This window comes from Marmota flaviventris, chromosome X (genome assembly GCF_047511675.1).
Source record: "Marmota flaviventris isolate mMarFla1 chromosome X, mMarFla1.hap1, whole genome shotgun sequence".
Taxonomy (NCBI): Eukaryota; Metazoa; Chordata; class Mammalia; order Rodentia; family Sciuridae; genus Marmota; species Marmota flaviventris.
This window is the reverse complement of record NC_092518.1, coordinates 117,358,378-117,377,550: the sequence shown is the minus strand read 5'-3', so window position 1 is coordinate 117,377,550 and position 19,173 is coordinate 117,358,378. Positions and strand designations below refer to the sequence as shown.

The following is a 19,173-nucleotide window of genomic DNA, read 5'->3' as shown; positions in this document are numbered from 1 at the left end:
TGCATCATCCATCCAGTCACCCTCTTATGTTGCACTAAGACTCAGTAAAGTTATTTCACTCAATTAAAATTCATATTATTTGAGCCTATATTTATGGATTGGCTTTCAATGACTATAATATTAATATTAGAATTAATCAAAGATATTACATATACATTATTTTATTTAGCTTAAATATTAGAGTAATTTTTGTTTGCTGTCTTCTATATTCCAGGTATCCTTTTCCTAAAATTTTCTCATAATATGCCAAAATGACAGGAGGAATAAAAGTAAGGAAAGTAATTGAAACCGCATATGACCATCCTCACCTCTGAAGTTTCAGGAACAAGACCTACAACTGTCTAAGCAGGGAGCTGCGTTGGGTATACAGGTCTTTATGCCCTGGCTTGGTGGTCTTAGTTCAAGCGGGTTGGTGGCATGATTTTACTGTTTGAAATGAATGTGTTCTTTTCTGACATGAGAATTTTCAAGAACTGAAGTTCTACACAGAAATGAAATGGTGAAAAGCATTTCCTCTGCAGGGTCTCTTCCTTGTTCAGTGTGAAATGAGTCATGTACTGGGAACAGCGGGAAGGGGGACATTTTGACTCTGGCGTCTGGGCGGCGGTGTGCGGGTCGTTGAACACGTGTGAGGACGCGGGACGCTGGGGTGTGTGGGGTTGCGGGACGGGGTGGCGACGTGGGGTGACGTGCAGGCTGCGGGAGATGCGGAGGCCCCGGGTGTGCGGGAGGTGTAGACGGTCCTCTCGCTCCCAGGTTCCGCAGCCCCGAGCTGGAACCTCGGCTGACTCTTAGGAGTGGGGCCCAGGGGAGAAAGCGAATAGCCCCAAGTCACAGCCGTCACTGCGCATCTGGGACTAGAAATTCGGGCTCTGGTTCGCAACCTGAAACTTGTTTTGTTTCCTTTCTGTCCCCCCCCCCCCCCCCCCCCCCCCGCCTTTAGCTTTACTGCATAATCATCAGGGTAATTGCTCATGAGAGTCAAAACCCACTGCTGAAAGCCTGTCTGTCGTCTGGCACTTGGGGCTAAGTCCCTTCTGCCGCCCTGCACTTGCCAGTGTTCGCTGGAGGCCGCCGCGGGCCTGTGCCTGGGCGGCCCTGCGAGCGCTCGGGTGCCCTCAGCGCCGGCGGCCCTGGCCTTGGAGGCGGCGAGCGGCCGAGGGCCGGGGGTGGGGCTCGGGCTCGGTGCGGCAGCTGCGGGCGGGCGCGCAGGCGCAGTGAGCGCAGGACGCAGGACGCCGGGCGCCGGGAGCCCGCTAATCGCCCAACAGGGGCCGCTGGTGATGGTTTCAGGGCGTTTCAGTTTCTTGCGATTTCCTTTGTCTCAGCAGTTTTGGTTCGTCCTGAAAACTGTCAGGCTTCCTTGTTTCTGTAAGGACCTGACAATTACGGCCTCACAATGCAGCTTAAATTGGACCAGCTGCTGCCTCAATGGAGCGGGCTGCCCATCTCCAAGGCATTAAGCCCGAAATTATTTCGAAAATTGAAGCCTTTGACTTGCTTTGGATTAATGTGATTAAGCAGGGCTTGCTTTAATTTGTAGCCATCTCTTCCTTTAGTAATAACATCTCATCAGCCGGAGCTGCACGCGTGTCTGCGAGATGACCCACGTCAGGGTGATTGCAGTTTGTCTCTAGGAAACGTCTCTAATGTTTCAGCAGCAACTAATACAAGGCTTCAGCCGGGGAGATTTAGATCTGCTTGTTATTCTCCATTTTTTATGAGAACCTAATAAGCAAATGAACTCTCCCTCCTTCTCCCTCTCTGTCCCACCCTCCTGAGGTCTACATTTGATTTACAGCTCCCTTTAAGTAATAAAGAAAGGACTTATAAAAAAATCTGAATTGTATCAGCTGATGAAATCTGGAAGAAATATCCTTCAGGGTTAAGAAAGATAAAATTAAAAGGGATTTGATTTTTTTTCCCTCTGTAATTGAAAGTGTATTACCATTATGATGATTATAAATAATCTGTTAGCTTTTCTAAATAAGAAAGTATTACCTCATTACTTGAGGCCTAGGTTGTTATTAATAACAGCAATGGATTAATATGAGAAATTAGAACAATGTTTTAAAGATATCTTTAATAATTTTTAAGCTCAATGAAATTGGTCTTATAAAATGCATCCTAGCAAACTTAAGATGGTAATAATTTTGAGTCTCATCTCTTTCTCCTTAGCATAATTTAGCTAATGAAAGCATATGTACAGGTCTATTTCTGAGGTTAAGTTTGATTTTCCCTCCATGCTGTCAGAGCCAAAGAACACAGGTCCCAGAGTTAGCATCCCCGACCTCACTCCACGTTCTCTCACCAAGAGCTCAGAGAGTGACCTCAGGAAGATCATTCAACCTCTCTGGCCAAAGTTTCTTTATCTCAATCTCCTTATTGAGGAAGAAAGTTTCTCCAGCCTTTTCTGGTCCTACTACTCTTTGGTTCAATGTCTGTGCTTTCTTATCGTATTGATAAAGGGTAATTTGCTGAGTCTGATGCCAGTGTTGTCGTCTTGCTTTGTCCCTTGACAGAAGGCATAACATGAGACCAGGCTTTCTGATATTAGGTCAAACATACTAATTTCTGTGAGTCAAAGGGCCTCATCTCAGTACCGTTGCATACACTCTCAGCTACTTGTCGTCTTTCTAGAAGTGGAGGGCCATATCATTGATAGGTCTTTGGCTACTTACTGGCATTTTTTTTTTTTTTTTGCATTAAGAACTCTTTATAAGTATGTAAGGCAATGTATTTATTTGCTAATTAGCTTGATTTAGCCATTCTACAATGTATACATGTCTCAAAGCATCATGCTATATACCACAAACATCTACAAATTTTACTTGTTAATAAAAATAAATTTGAAAGACAAAGATCTCATAGTCTTGGTCAAAATAGGGCAGAAACTCAATCAGATGGCCACACTCATAGCCAGGGAAGCCAGAAGTGGGGTGAAGCTGGGCTTCTGGAAAAGGAAGTCGACATGGGGGAAGAGCTGGCAGAGTCTGCTGCAATTTCCAAGTTGTTTGTGCCCCCTCCCTCACCAAGTGACACAGCAGCTCCTGGAAGATCATGCTAACGTGGCTTGTTCGTGGGCACAGAGCTTTATGGCACTGTTAGAGGTGTCTAATGGGCACCTTGAGACAAGGAAGGAACAAGACATCTCCAAACTCCATCTGGCTAATTTCACTTCTGTCGTGGTCCTTGAAGTTTAGTGGAGCTGCAGGCTTACGGGCACCATTGGGGTGGTTCAGACAGGCAGCAATGGTGGTCTCCTTGAGCATGCTCAGTAGTCAGAGGAGATTTTTGCCTCACAGTGCAAAGAAATTATTTTTCCCTTTGTGGTTGAGTTATTTTTACAAAGAACAGTTAGATCATTGATTCTATGGGGATCCCACTATTGTTTTCTTCTTACTTCCTGCCTAATTTTTTCTAGGCTCTACTACTGAATGACTATGTTGGGTACCTGTTGGAACCTCTGTCTCTTCATTACTGAAAGACAATGATTCTTGCCTTGATGGATGGGGTGATGATGGAGGCATGCACTGCAGATCTTCTGTGTAGCTACTGCACTCTGCTAAGTGCATTAATTAATATGAAACAGCTGGCTGTCCAGACACATGACATGGGTGACAATAGGGGAAAGTATGAGCATCCATTTAGAAATACAATTCTCAGAGGTTTACGAAATTAATAGCAAAGCTGATTCCTACTGAGAACTCAGGCGAGGCACCTCCTCTTTAGGGTGACTCTTCCTGATCCTATGGGTTTATGTGCAATATCCTGGGTGCTCTTCTCCCTTCTGCACAAGTTCTCCTACCTCAGCACCCCTCCTCTGATTTCTGTGGCTGGTTTACATCTCCCACACTCCCACTAGTTCAAATATGTGTGTGTGTGCGTGTGTGTGGGTGTGCATGTGCGTGTGCATGTGTGCGTTTTTTCCCCTGCTTTCTAGGCATCCCAGGCCTAGCAAGGTTGAATGCATAAAATTGCCTTTTTTTATAATAAAAAATTATATTAACAGTTTACTAAGTGACATTTGACATCTTTTTGCAGGATCCACACTACTCTTTAGTCCCATGCCAGTGAAACAACCGGTGCCATCATTGGTGTCATGTATGCTACTTCTGATGTAATCCCAAGTGTACTTCTTTATCTGTTTCCAATATTTATGACTCAGATTATCAGGGGAAGGAATTCCTCAAGAACCAGGTAATATCTGGTCTGTGTTGTATTCACACAGTGCCAAATAATTGTGCGCAAGAAGAGGCACTTAATATGTTCATCTGTTTGTCTTGAATTTTCTTGCTTGGAATTATAGATGAAGACTGTGCATCTGATAATTGGGAAATGTTAAGTGATTCAGTCTCAATCTGAGTCTTTGATAGAAGCAGCTCTTGCCCCCGCAGCAACTCTGTTCCCAAGATGACCTGGTGGCCTGTGAATTGTTGAGGACATCGTGTGATTTGTAGGCTTTTTATGTGTGTCCTTGAGTTTGATTGGAAGAAACACCAAATTTGGAATCAGACCTGGTTTCAGATCCAGCAGTGCCATTTACAGGCATGTGACTTTGGTACAGCCATTTAAATTTTTTACTATTTTATTTGCTTCTTTTTTATTAAAAAAAAAAGAAAGAAAAGAAATGCCTGCTTTATATCACTGATGTGAGGATTTAATGAAATCTAATATGTAGATTATTTAGAATACTTTTGGCTCCAAGTAACAGAAATTGCAACTAAAATTGGCTTAAGGATAGGAATATATCCTTTTTTTTTTAAATTTTAACATAACCAAAGGTCAAGAAATCCAGAGAAAAGAACAGAGAAGGGTAGTTAATTCAGATCCAGAGGAGGGTAGTTAATTCAATACCTAAGAAAAGAAAAAAAAAGTCAAGAATTTAGTTTCTATCTTGCTACTCTGCCATTCCCAGCTTTGGCAGTGTCCCTTGCTGGCTCTGGATGGCTGCCACGGTTTCATGCATCAAGTTCCCAACATAAATATCCATTGCAAGGAAAAGAGGATTCACTCTCCATTTTTTGTGTCCTTTGGTGAGGGGGAGATGAATTTCCTGAAAGTCCTCCAAAAGGCATGTCCTTATATCTATTGGCTGAAATTGTTTCACGTGGCTGTGTCTAAACCAAACTCTGAAAAGGGGAATCTAATGACCAATAAGAGAACAGTCAAGACTTCCTTGATACACTGGAGGTCCCTACCTGCCCAGAATTCCCAACTACCCAAACTGAAGGGGTACCCTATAAGCAAGGAAAATGTGTGTGGGCATAGCTGTGGGATGGATAGCCAAGAGTGCTGGCCTGAACCAGTGTTGGCAGTGCTTAGAGAACATACAAGATGCTGATTTAAGTGCATATTTAGATGATCATGTTAAAGTAGCTGGTGATGGGTGAGTAACACCCCAGACGTGTTCATTCTGTATACTTTTCTTTTTATACACATACAAACTAAAGTCCTTTCTTCTTAATCCTATTTCATTTGAAGATATGTGACTAAAACCACTCTCCATAAAAAATAAAAATTTTAAAATGCAATAGGATTGTGATGTGAAACATCAATTTGGATACAAAAGCTTGTTTTCTGAGACCTTCCAAGAGGAGTAAGTGAAGAGTAGTGTAGGCCTTTAGACATCCTACCCATTGCTGTACAAAAGTTAAAATCAAAACAAAGCAAAACTAAAATAAATAAATTAGTAAATACCAGGCTCACAAAAGAAAGTGCTGCCTTATGATGATATAATTTATCTTATTTGTTACAATGGATTTGATATGAAGATATGATTTGCTCATGGGGACTTGCAGATTTTTAAAATGTTTCTAAACATATTTTCACTTTCTGAAAAAAAAGTAATAATTATGACTTTGTTTTACTGCAAAATGACTGTGAAATCAAACCTATGAGTCAAGCGTATGACTTAACCTTCTTTGTCAGTCTTTTCTGTCACTGAAGAATAAGTTACGTACATGGTGCCACTGATATTCTTTCCTTGTTTATCAAATGGCCATCTACTTACTTGTCAGTGTGGTACTAATGAAGGGACAATGGTCCATAAAATATAACTATTGTAATTCAAGAAGCTCATCATTGAGGAGAGCAGAGAAGATAATTCAGGTTTAAGGTAGAAAATGCTGAGGTCTCCAAGACAGATTTAGGTGGAGATCTCCGAGGATTTGGAGTAGTGAAAGGTGATTCCTGGCTGGAGTTTGGAAGGTGTCACCAGGAGCAGGGCAGATGGGGAGGAGGGAGCCGGATTGAAGTCTGGCACTTGTGAGGAACAGTGTCAGGAGAGGGTGACCCCTGAGGAAAGTGATGGGAAGGACTGGCTGGAAAGGAAAATGGGGTCAAATCATGAGGCAAACAGCATACATGTAATCTTGTGGCATTGGATAATTCCCCACAGATGCTAAAGTATATTTAAAAATAGCTCAAAAAGATAACAAACAACCTCAGTTGCCTTCCGTCTTCCCAAGTCTCTGCGTGACCCCAGCTCGGTCACTCACTCGGAGACCAGCACATGTAGACTCTGCCTGAGGAGTGTTCAGTAGCGAGCTGCTGTGCAGAAGGCTCAGACCTTAGACACCCAGGCTTCAGAATGCACTTACCTCCAGTTCCTTAAGAAGGCCAGATCCCAGGGCTCTTCCCCCAGTGAATCCCAGGCCAGTCATTCCACCTTGTTAACTGGGAAATGGGGAACAGCTCTGGGACAACTGTCCAGCTAGACTGAAGTGAAACTGAGACTGCAGAGTGTGGGGACATGCAGGGAGGTGGCCAGCAGCCCTTTCCTGAGCGTGTGTCTGGTTCTAGTCTCTCAGTCACTTCTACCAAGAGAGCCCTTCATATCTTCTCGTGGGTGGGCAGCAGGAAGCCCGGTGGAACTAGAAGTTCTGTGCACCAAAGTCAGCAGACCCCTGAGCCTGAAGCCAGGAGGAGGTGCCAAGCTGAGCATTCCTTGGGCACCTTCAGGCCAGTTGCACAGGTCATCTAGGAAGTTGTAGAATCCTTTAAATCAGCCTTAGACAGAGGGGTTTGAAGAGTTGAGGAGATTTCTTTGAGGAGCTGTTGGAGAATTAGGCATCTTCCCCCTGAAACCTAAGGAGAGGGGTGAAGCAGAGGATGCCTCATTACCTCAAGCCAAGCGGCGGGGCTTTAAGGAGTGCAACTGTGGAACTTACCATATGCTCCCAGAGCTTGGGAATGTAAGGATGAGTGTCTCACTCTTGCCTGGCAAGGATAAAGGCTAAGGCTGTGGCAAGAAGGGCCTGGCGCCCTGGAAAGAGAACCACAGCTGGGCAGGGCCTGGCTGGGCTTCCACCTGTGTGGGACAAAGTGTTGTCTTCTAGAATTGACCTTGTGGTGTGGAGCCACCCTGAGAACTTAAAAAAGTATCTCTCCCAAGAGAACTACTGATGGGGGGGTTGTGCAGAGGGGTCCTGACAGAAGACCTATGGGGTAGGTTGCTGGAAGTCCCAGAGGTTGAAGAGCAGGTAGGGACGCTGTGAGCAGCCAGTTGGAGCAGAAAGGACAGGCCTGACCACCTCAAGGGAACAACTGCCAGAAATTCCTGGAGGCTTCTTCCCACCAGAAGCCCCCAGACTCATGCAGGGAGGAAAAGAAGCTTTGATTGTGTGTTTACCACCTTGTGAGGGACGCTGCATACCAGATGAGTGTTCTGCCCAAGCTGCGTGACAGTTGGCACAGTCTCAGCAGCTTAAACAACAGAAATTGATTTTCTCATAGACATGGAAGCCAGAAATCCAAGTCGAGGTGTCATCAAAGCTGCTGTTCTCTGAAACCTCTCCTCAGGGCCTACCACCTTCTTCTCCCTGTGTCCTCACATGGCCATCCCTCTGTGTGTCTGTATCCTGATCTCCTCTTGTATGAACGCCAGCCATATTGATCAGTGCCTGCTTTAATGACTCTTTAAAGACCCTGTGTCTAAATCCACTTTCATTCGGAGGTCCTAGGGGGCTAGGACTTAAGCATATAAATTGGGGAGGGGGACACAATTCAGCCCCTAACACCATCTGACAAGTGTCACCCACCACATAAGCCTGGACTCTCTTTCTGCTTTCACCTTTCACTCTGGGCTCAGCCCTGGAGAGATAAAGGGAGAGAGAAAGTGGATAAAACAGAGTGAGGGAGACAACGGCGTCAATTCTCTCTTGTTGCTGTGACCAAAGCACTTGACAGTAGCAACTGAGAGGAGGAAAGATTTATTTTGGCTCACAGTTTCGGAGGATTCTATCCATGTAGTCAGCTGGTCCCTCTGCTCTGGGCCTTAGGTGAGGCAAGATGGCGGGAAGGTGTGGTAGAGGAAAGCTGCTCTGCTCTCGGCAGCTGGGGGGTAGAGAGACAGAGGTGGGGGTGGGAGTACAAAGGGTGGGAGAGAAGACAGACCCTTCCAGGGCATGACCCCAGCAAGGTCCCACCTCCCAGGAGTCCATTCGGCTGTCAGTGGATGAGGTCAGAACCCTAATGATCTAACCCCTTCCCCACAGCCCCTCTTCTCAACAGGATGCTCTGGGAGATACTCCAGATCCAAACATACCAAGCGCACCCTCTCCCACTCCAAGCTTCCTGGCCTGAAGCAGGCCAAAGGCAGGAAGAGGAGTTGCAGTGTTCTCAGAAGTACCTCATCAACACCAACATCACAACTTCCATTCAAGGCCTGGTTTTTAATTAATCTAGTCTTTCCATGAAGGCATTGCTTTGGCTTAGTTTCCTAGTTTATTTTCAGGTTTGCTGCAGAAAAAGGCAGTCACATTTAGCTTCCTGGCAGAGAACCTCCGAGAATTAGTGAGCAGCCTTCAAACCATGCTTTAACTTTTGTTATTTGGAAGGCTTCTAAAGGATAAATCTTAATTGAATGGGGAGAAAAGGTTTGGATGTGGCCTCTGTGATGAAAATGATCATTTTAGTTCTAGATTTGAAAGGTATAACACAAGAAAACTCAGTAGACTAACTAGCAGCTGATTTGTGTATTTGTACGTATAATTAAATGCCCAGGCAAAGTGTTAGGAATGACTTGTTCTTAAATGAAAGATAAAGGCTAACACACATAGTTTCTTTTGTCAGAAGAGATATAAGAGATAAGATCATCTAGGGCTATTATAGGTATTTGTCTTCAAAGGAAATTAGATATTTGACTCATGAAAGGAATTATGAAGTGAATTTAAATTGCAAACTTAGTAAAAAATGAGCCCTTTGCTCAATTTAAAAGCTAGGACTTTACCCATAACAGCGACGCCTTTGTCCGCCGTCTCCTCGCAGCCTCTTGCTTTCTTCCCAGAAGTGGCCTCTTTGTGAATGGAGCACTCAGTGGCCTTTGTTTGTCTTTGTGGTCCTGCCACATCTGTCTTTAGTTTTGTCTGTTCAAACCAGTTTCAAGGTGGAGCTCTACTCTATACATTCTCTCATGTATTATTTTTATCATTCAACATTTGTCCCTGAGATTCATCTTTACTGGTGGAATGTACTTTTAATGTATTTTTCTTTCTTTCTTTTTTTCCCCCTGCTGAGTGCCTGTTCTGGAATGGCTATAAACATTTATCTTTCTATTTTCCACAGATGGACATTAGGTTGTTTCCATTCTTTTCTGTCATAAACTATGCTGTTTGTGCACGTGTTCATGCCTCCAAACACCTAGGTACATGTGTCTCTCAGCTCCTAGATTTTTGGATGATAGAGTACACTCAGCTTTTGATTCCCACGCTAGGATGTCCCTATTTCAGGTTATTTTTATTTATTTATGCTGACTCTGTGATTTAAAATGGCATCCTTTATGGTTTTAATTTGCGTTCTCTTGATTACTAATAATTTTCATATGTATTTGGCCATTCATGTTTCTCTTCTGTGAAATTCCTATTTATATCTGTTGCTAATTATTCTATTTAGATTTTTGCTTTTCCTTCTTGATTAAGGAGTATATTCTTTGACACTTAACATGATAACAAATATTTTTCTTATCTTTGGTGGCTTTCTTTTTTTTTTTTTTTGTGATAACAGATCAACTTTAATTTCAGCACCTGAAGCTATCCAAGGGTATGCTCTATAAAGGTCATGGGACTGTTGTACACATTCAATAAAGTGACAACTGTGCAATACCACTTAGTATCTCAAAATCAGGAACATACTTTTGAATTGTTTAAACACAATCCACAGAATTAAAACAAAATCAGAAGCCATCCACAGTTATACTAATTGTCAATTACAAGTTTTACAATTAATACTTGATATAACAGTCAATATATAGCAGGGGATATTGAAATGATTTCAGAGTCTCATCCAGTTGTATTCGATTGGGAAGGTTTCTTGAATGGGGATAAAACTGGCCAAAGATAGATACAACCAGGATCAGACCAGCAAGTAAAAGTTCTACCACAGTTTCTGTAGTTTCCACTTTTTTTTCTTTGTCAGTTAAAAGTGAACAGTGAGAATTAAATACTTATCTTTACATATACACAAGGTATGCTGTGAAGCATATTTGCTTACAAACATATAAAAATACTTGTTAACTAGTTCAATAAGAAAATAATGTATAAAAGTATATAGCAAAAACATTAATCATCTCTGACTCTGGAAAGCTCAATTCCATATTTTATATTACAGAAAACAAAAACAACTTTAGTTTTTTTGAATCCCTTAAACCAGAAATACTTGAAAAGGAAGACAGACAGAAATAATTCATTCTTATCCTTAGCATGGCTGTGAAAGAGTTAAATTAAGAAACCAAGTACACATTGAGATGCCCAAGTCCAGAATGAGTCCAAATATTTGGCCACATAGAACACTATCATCTTCAAGAGGAGGAGTCATAACAGGCTTGATAAGCAGTTTTTAATCCATAAATACAATAGGTATTTTGGTATTTTGGCCACTGGGAAACAAAAGCTGTAGTATCAAGAAAGGTCTGATATGTCTCAATTTTGTAGACTCCATTCAGTGTATTTAAGGTTAACTAAGGTTGACATCAAAATCTTTAAAGATAGGCAAAAAATTCATATTAAAAAAAAAAAACCCTCCTGTGGAGGTTAGAATAACAGTAGGTAATATGATTCCAGAAGTTAAAAATTATTTCACAACCTAAAACTTCAGCTTAGCAAACAGCTTAGGTTCCAAAACTGATTCATCCCTATTAAGATGTAAGCCCTTAAAAAAAGAATATGTCTGTATATGTAGACATGTATTTAGAAAGAATCAGATAATCTTTGAAGCAGCCTTAGTGTTTCCTTTAAATTGGTCTGGAAATAACCATTATATTAGCTTCATGGAAAGGATTAGCCGGCTTCTTGGTCTAAGGCTAACACGGTGATCATTTGTCTAAGGCTAGAAAGGTACCAACATGATGTAAACCATCAGGAGAGGAGGAGGAGATGAGGGCTTTTCCTGGCAGTTGGTAGCTAAAATTCAAGGGATTCTTAGAAAATGACACAATGGCAGCCTTTCTTGTCTTTTTCTTTCCGAGTTGGTTCCGGTGAAGGAGGACATTCTTGCTCTTGAAATTTCCTTATAACCCGGACAAGTTCATGAAATGCTTGATCTACATTCATCCTAATCTTTGCTGATGCCTCCATGTATGTTACTTTAAGTTGCCGTGCTAACTGCTGTCCTTCCTCCTGTGTAACCTGTCTTTGATGATCCAGGTCTGCTTTATTACCAATTAAAATCATTGGAAACTCATCACGATCCTTTACTCTGAGAATCTGTCTTTGAAACTTATAGATTTCTTCAAAACTGCCTCTATCTGTGACTGAAAAAACCAAAAGGAAGCCTTCACCAGTCCTCATATACTGTTCTCTCATGGCACCAAACTCTTCTTGTCCAGCTGTATCCAAAATATCTAGTCGGGCTGCTCTGTCATCTATCACACACTGCTTTGTGTAGGAATCTTCAATAGTTGGATCATAATCTGTTACAAAATAGGACTGGATGAACTGGATGGTGAGCGCCGACTTGCCCACGCCGCCCCCGCCGACCACCACGAGCCGGTACTTCTCCTGGCCGGAGCCGTCTCGCCAGCCGGCCGCGGCCATGGGGACGCCGCGGAGCCCAGCCCGGCCGCGCCGCGCTGAGCCGCCGCCGCCCGCCCTAGGCCCGGCTTCGGAGACGTGTGCGGACGGCGGGCTGCGGGCGAGCGGCCGGGCGGGGGTCCCGAGCGCCGGGAGCTGCCAGGAAGGACTCTCGGCGCGGCAGCGCAAGCCCCGGGGCTGACTTGGTGCCGCCCGAGGCGCGGAGAAGCCGACTCTGGTGGCTTTCTTTTTAAAAATTCTTTTTTTGTGTCTTTTGATGAGCAGAAGTTCTTAATTTTAGAGTGATTAAATTTATTAATCTTTTTCTTTATAGTTTTATATTTTGTATCTTGCCTAGATTTGTGTCTTTCCTAACCTAGGATCACAAATAAGGAATATTCCTTAGTTGGCTTCTATAAGACAAAAGGAGTTTCATCTTTTACATTAAACTTTTTAACATGAATAGAATTAATTTTTATTATGTAGGGGTCTAATTTTGTTTTCATTTTGATGAATTGTCAGTTGCTAGATCTACAATAGAGTCTCTTGTCATATGCTTAGTGTTCATATTTGCACAGGTCTCTCTCAGGGCTCTTCGCTTTGTTCCTTAGCTCTGGTATCTATTGTGGCACCAAAGCACTGTCTTAGTTATCAGTGATGTATTTGGTAAGGCCAGTCTTTCCATTAGCATTTCAGGAACGTCTTGGTCATTTCAGCCATTTGCTCTTCCATTCATTTTAGAATCAGCTTTCATGAAAAAAATCTTGGTAATGATTTTGATTACATTTTTCGGATGAACCTGAATTACCTTGGGCTTTAGCTTTTAAATGCATTGCTGGGTTTAGTTTGCTGTTAATTTTGATGTAGAGTTTGCATCTTGGTTCATTAATGAGATTGGCCTACAATTTTTCTTTTTTATACTGTCCTAGTCTGATTTTAATATTAAGTTATACCAACTTGTAAAAAGTGTCTGGAGTGTTACTCCTTTTTCCCATTGTTTTGAGAGGCTGGTGGAGTGATGACAATGCTTTAAAACTGACTCTGGTAATGTTGCCCAAGGAGGTCCAAGGAGTTCCCAGAGATGGAGACCTCAACTCAGGCAAGTGGTGATCTTGACAAATGTTGCAGAAGTGAACTTAAGGAAGTATCAAATAGAGGCACAGAGATTGGTTAAAGAAAGCAAGGAATACACATTCAAGAGAGTACATCTGGAGAGTGAGGGGTGCTTTGGGGGTTCTCAAGTTCTTCGTTTAAAAGGAAAGCTTGGTGAGGTGTGAGTGTGGGTAGGTGTGGGGATAACATCAGTCTGGTGATCCCAGGATGGTCTGTGGTGGTCTGCTCATACTCAGGATCCTTAGGCTGACATGGTCTCCATTATCTGATCAGTAGACGATGTTGGAAAATCCCCTACATTATACGTTTCTTTAAATAGTGTATCTCTCTTTGCTTAATCTATTTATTATGTGGGCTAATTAACAGTGCACAAGGTAACTTTAACAAGTGGGTGAATTTCCAGTAACTTGAAGACTTACAGATTTCCCAGAAACGTGGGAGTGCCAGGCCTGGAAGAAAAGCTGACCTGTGAGTGCCAGGCCTGGAAAGGTCTGCAGAACGTCAGGTGGAAAGTTTATTTCCTTGTCCTCCTTTTTGTCTTCTTTTGGCCTATCCTTCTGTTTCTTCTCTCCTGCCTCAGTAATAGTTGCCCAGCTCTGGGGACATTCTGAAAGCCACTTGAGCTGTGCATTTTCAGGGGGTGAATTAGAAGCATGTGAATATCATCTCCATAAATTTGTTATGTTAGTCAGCTTTCTGTCACTGTGTCAAAATACCTGACAGTAACAACTTGGGGAGGAGAGATTATTTTTACTCATTGTTTCAGAGGCTTCAGTGCGTGGTCAGCTGGCTCCATTGCTCTGGGCCTGCGACAAGGCAGAATGTCCTGGCAGAGGGTGTGGTAGAGGACACCACCTCCACTATGGAGCTGGAAGCAGAGGGCAGGAGGAAGGGGCCAGGAACAAGTATAGTCCCCTAGGGTGTGTCCCCAGTGACCTACTCCCTCCAATCATACCCCACCTGCATACAGTTCCCACTCTCTTTCGGTAGTCCACTCAAAGGAGTCATCCCCCCAAGAGTCTAATCCACTGAGAGGTCAGACCCCTCATGATGCAGACACTTCCTGAAAGCCCACCTCTGGACATCACTGCACTGGGGACCAAGCCTTTAAATGCACAAGCCTTTGAGGACATTCCAGATCCAAACCATAACATTTATTAATCAAAGTAAAAAGCACTTTCTCCTGCAATCACCAATAAGTCAAAATAGCTCTAAATCACTTACTCTAAATCAGTATGTACAAGTTCTTTCTCTGTCTCCTCTTCCCCTTACCTCTTCTGCCCTGCACTTCCCCACTGGAAATGTTGAAAAACAAAGTTTAACTTATTTATTAAAAAGGATTGATTTAACAAAACAAGTAGAGAAGACACAAACATCACCTTCCAACAGCCGCCCACAGGGATGATGGTGCACAGCAACCTGGGCCGACCGACCTTGACAACAGTGCAGCACTCACGGGCACACGTGGCGGGCACACGTGGCTTTCACTCTGAAGATTTTGTGGAAGCAGAGACCTGAACAATACAAGTGCAGCGAGGACTGCACACCACACACCTTAGGCAAGTGTTAGAGATAAGAAACTGTCTTTAAGGGACAATTCCTGGCATGTGCTACAGGGGGAAATGGTATCAAATCTGCACAATGACCATGCTCTATGGAGTGGCTCCTCTGTGGGGAATTGTACTTTGTTCTCTGGGCCAGAAACCTTGACCCCACCCTGTCTGTGAAGCAGGAGCCTGCTTTGTACAGGGGCACCGATCAAGACCATGGCCATTATCGAGCTGGGATCCAAGCATCTGAAGCTTATCACCAAGCACAATAGTGAGGCTTCTTAGCCACATTTCTAATTATATTTTCCCTGCTTTTTAGATAAAAGAACAAAGAAATGTGGGACTTACTTTTCAGGTTTTTCAGACTGCTCTGAAGTGTTCTGTGCAAGGTGGAGGAGTGTCGTTTTGTTCCGTGGTGGTGCTGTGAAAAGAATGTGGGCTGCCCCACCCTCCTCCTGTGCAGTAGCATGCGGATGTCAGAGATGCATTAGGAGCTGAAATAATCCGTTTGTTCTTTCTAATGAATGGTAATAATTTATAATTTGTACTAATCAAAAACCTTTCATCCACGAAAACCAACAAGCCTCACAAACATCGTCCCCTCACCAACCTCAGCAGTGAGTAACCGGCAAGCACATTGCCGTGATTTGCAAGAGAGCCAGGATGGAGAACCTGGTACAGAAATCATTACTGATTTACCTGCAGCTTGAAATTTATTTTTTGAAGACACTTTGAACCATTTCCACTAGCTGTTTTGGCAGTCAAGGAAATAATTTCGACTGACCTCTACAATGGGTAGCTGCAAGATGAAAGCTACGCACGCAACTCATCTAGCCAGATGCTTTCTGATATTAGCATCTCCAGTGAGGAGCACATTTGCCAGCATCATTGTCTTTGGGGACAGGTATCCATTCTCTCCCCTCTTAGTGTCCAGCCTTGTTGTCTCTGCACTCCCAGGTGACAGAAGCTGCCATGGTGACACTGGGCCTGACTGTTCTCTAATCAGAGAGCCATGGAGATGCCCTTGAAATTGGCATCTCCATCTGTGGACTCTGACATCACCCAAGTGCCCCCCACATGGTTGCTAAATGAATCTTGAATAGCGCAGCTCTTTCCAGCTCACTTTCTGGCCACTGACTCTGTACTGTTGATCCTGGAGTTCAGGATGAATTCTCCAACAAAAATGTGGAAAGGCAGGCTGCTTCCCTATCTTTACTGCTTCTGTCCATAGTTTGTTGAGGAGACTTGGATTTTATTTGACTAACTGCTTTCCCCACCCTCTGCAGGAAAAGGGGGAATGGAGACCAGTGTTGCTCCCTAGAAAATACACAGGATTTGTAGGCTCCCCTTGAAGATCAAAGAGAAGAAGGCCCCATTCATAGCTCCAGGAGCTCCTTAAACCTAGCCCAGGAGACTTTCCTGGAAGGCTGGCCAGATCCAGTGCTCAGTGCAGACGTTGTTTATGCACGTCTTCACATCACACACACACACTCCTTTCTCTTTGCTTGGTAAAGGTTTCTTCAAGTTATCTTTCCAATAAACCATGCAAGATGCATCCAGACAGTCTCTTAGATTCCAGTGACACACTTAATCCTATATTTTGTCATATAAAAATTGCACACCACTACTGGCTGACCCCTGAGCCACCTTCACACTTGTTGGGAAGAGGACGGTCCTCCTGCCAGCACTTGGAGCCAGCCCTTCCCGCGGTTGCCAGTGCGGATTGACTTGCATGCTCCCACACTTCAACAGCATCCTGAGCTCCAGGAAGGGGGGGATGTCTTACCCACTGCTTTTCTTGCCTTGTAGCTGATTAGTCAGAATCTCAATTAATCATTTAAAAAATCTCCACAGAAACCTTCATTTTTTAAAACTTAAATAAGTAGATATTCTTGTGCATGTGTTGGGATCCAAGCCAGTGGTCCCCTGCTTGGACGGCCTCCTCCATTTTCTCAGCATAGCCTGGGACGAAGGGGGCTGGCATATTTAGGCCTGGATTCTGACTCGGCTCTCTTTTTGGTGTTGTGATTGTGATCAATTGATGCTTTATGCCTGTTGTCCTCATCTGTGAAATGGGTGCAATAAAAGTGCCTCCTTTGTTGGTTTATTGGGAGGATTAAGTTGATACGGAAGCCACTTAGAACTGCACCTCACAGTGAGTGCTGCCTGTGACTTTTGTTATTGTCATTCGGTGCCGTAACAATCAAAAAAATTTGAAGATACTTGTGTAGCAATCTGAGCGCAGAATTCATCTGGATTTTGATGTGTTCCTCCCCAAACCTTTCTTTTCTTTTTTAATTGTGGTAAAATATACATAACATAAAATTTACCAATTTAGTCATTTTTACATTTTGGTAGTTCAGTAGTTCACCCCTTATCCTTGGTTTTTACTTTCTGTCGTTTCAGTTATTCATGATCAGCCACAGTCCAAAAATACTAAGTACAAGATTCCAGAAATAAACAATTCATAAATGTTGTGTTGTGTGCTGCTCTGGGGAGTGTGATGAAATCGTACACTCTTCTGTTGCACCACCGTCCTGCTAGTACATGTGTCATCTGCCCCTTTGTCCAGCATATCCACACTGTATATGCTACCCACCAGTTAGTAACTCACTAGCTGTTATGGTTATCAGATTGACTGTCACTGTGTCACACTGCTTGTGTTTAAGTAACCCTTATTTTACCTCATAATGGCCCCTTAGCACAAAAGTACTTATATTGGCAGTTCTATTACCGTGTATTGTTATAATTGTTCTATTTTGTTGTTTTTATTGTAAATCTCCTGCTGTGCCTAATTTATAAATTAAACTTTATCATAGGTAAAGTATATATGGGAAAAATATAGTATATACAGTGTTCAGTACTATTCAAGGTTTCAGGCGTCAATTGGTGGTCTGGGAGTATACCCCTCACAGACAAGGGAAGAGCGACTGTATTAAGTGCATTCGAATAGTTGTTGCAACCGCTGTCCATCTCCAGAACCTGTTTCATCTTGCAGATCTGAAACTTTGTCACCATTAAACACAGACTGATTTGCTCTATCCCAGCACCTGACACCATACTTCCCAATCTTTCAAAGTAGTCTTACCCAAACCTCATTTGATAACATATTTAAAATCACTCCCTTTTATTGGGTTTTCTCCTAATGCATTTAAATTAATTTTAATAGAAACAGAGCTGAACATCCTCACTCCCAGTTGTGTGTCTCAGTGGTACCCATTTTCCAACATCCAGCTAGATGCTCTCCCTCGATGGAACCTTCCTGTCCTCTTCCTTTCCAGACTTCCAGATGGCTTCTCTGTACTCTCCTGTGGCACCTGCACGTTTTACCTTGTTAGTGTTCTCCTGAGTCTCCCGAGGGTAGGCTCTTCATGTCACGTATCTTTGAATTTCTTATATCACTGTCCTCGTCCTGTGCATGTAGCCAAGACCAGAGGCTCATGTCTGTTAAATTCCTGCATTGTTGGGCTGGGATGGAGAGAATGAGCAGAAGAAATAGGTATTACAGTTAACACCACCTGTGTGTATGTGTACATGTGAGTGTGCGTGCACATGTACCCGCAGTGTAATCCTCCCAGCTTGCCTTTTGGGCATTTTATAATAACTGCTGTGTGGACGAGGGACCTGAGATACAGAGAAGTTGAGAAATTCTTCCTAGTCAGCCTCCGACTGCACCGCCAATGCCCTTGGCGTGGTGGAACCATTTGGTGTGTTTCTCAGGGCATGCCTTTGGGCTCCTAAATTAATTACTGGCTATCATCAAAGATACACTAATCAAGACTAAAAGATTCCCAATATCAATCTAATTACAGCTGAGTTTGACTCTATAGGAAGCTACGGTGGCAATAATTTAGTGGTTCCCTTAATGCGGGTGTTTATGCAGGAGAGCATGAGACTATGGAATCAACGGCCAGGTTGGAGCTGTGGCTTAAACCTGCTGGGCTCTGCTACCCGCTGCGAGGCCTGAAGTTAGCGAATGATTCTACCTCATTGAGGCTTGGCCTCTTCATCTGTAAAATGGACATAATATGGCACTACAATGAAGATTTAATAGATAATTCCTACATACGGAAGCTTTTGCTCAGGGCCTTGTTTCCTTCTGAAGTTGAAGTAATAATCGTAGGTCAAGGTATGGAGCCTAATAAATGCTCCCCATGTTTGTATTGACTATTTGGATGCCCTTCAAGGGTGAAGTCCTCAAGACTGAGAGACTCAGGGCTCACAAAGGCTACTGCAGCACTCAGTGCCAAGAGCGCTGGGCTCATCTTTCCCCAGAAGTCCTCTCAGATGGCAGGCAGGTGTCCTCCTGCGCACCCCTCTCCTGGAAGTCACTGCTTCATGCTGGACATTCCATTTAGGACTGCTGTCCTTCTGGGCCGTGAGCTTCTCGGGTGAGGAACTGTCTCACTCCCTGTTGTGTTAGCTGAACCCAAGAGTGAGGCCCGAGGCTCTTGGGCTCACTGAGAACCTAAGGAGCAAAGCCCTCCTCTGTGAGGTCATGT

At 43.4% G+C, this 19,173-nt stretch overlaps 2 protein-coding genes across 2 annotated transcripts in view; one reads left to right on the top strand and one right to left on the bottom strand.

Moving 5' to 3' along the window:
* The first annotated feature begins 552 nt into the window (after positions 1–552).
* The window catches only part of LOC139703161 (mitochondrial peptide methionine sulfoxide reductase-like), a 55,195-nt gene continuing 36,574 nt past the window's right edge, over positions 553–19,173 (top strand). Inside the window, exon 1 of the mRNA XM_071606091.1 lies at positions 553–649. Within this exon, the coding sequence (XP_071462192.1) occupies positions 553–649 (97 nt within the window). The remainder of the gene's footprint in view (positions 650–19,173) is intronic.
* LOC114082400 (ras-related protein R-Ras2) lies at positions 10,483–12,049 on the bottom strand. Its single transcript, XM_027923638.2, has one exon. It carries the CDS (start codon positions 12,030–12,032, stop codon positions 11,418–11,420), a length of 615 nt encoding a protein of 204 aa, XP_027779439.1. The 5' UTR covers positions 12,033–12,049; the 3' UTR covers positions 10,483–11,417.

What these genes read in the sequence shown, in the direction of transcription:
- LOC114082400 (XM_027923638.2), bottom strand. Translation starts at nt 12,032, where the DNA reads ATGGCCGCGGCCGGCTGGCGAGACGGCTCCGGCCAGGAGAAGTACCGG.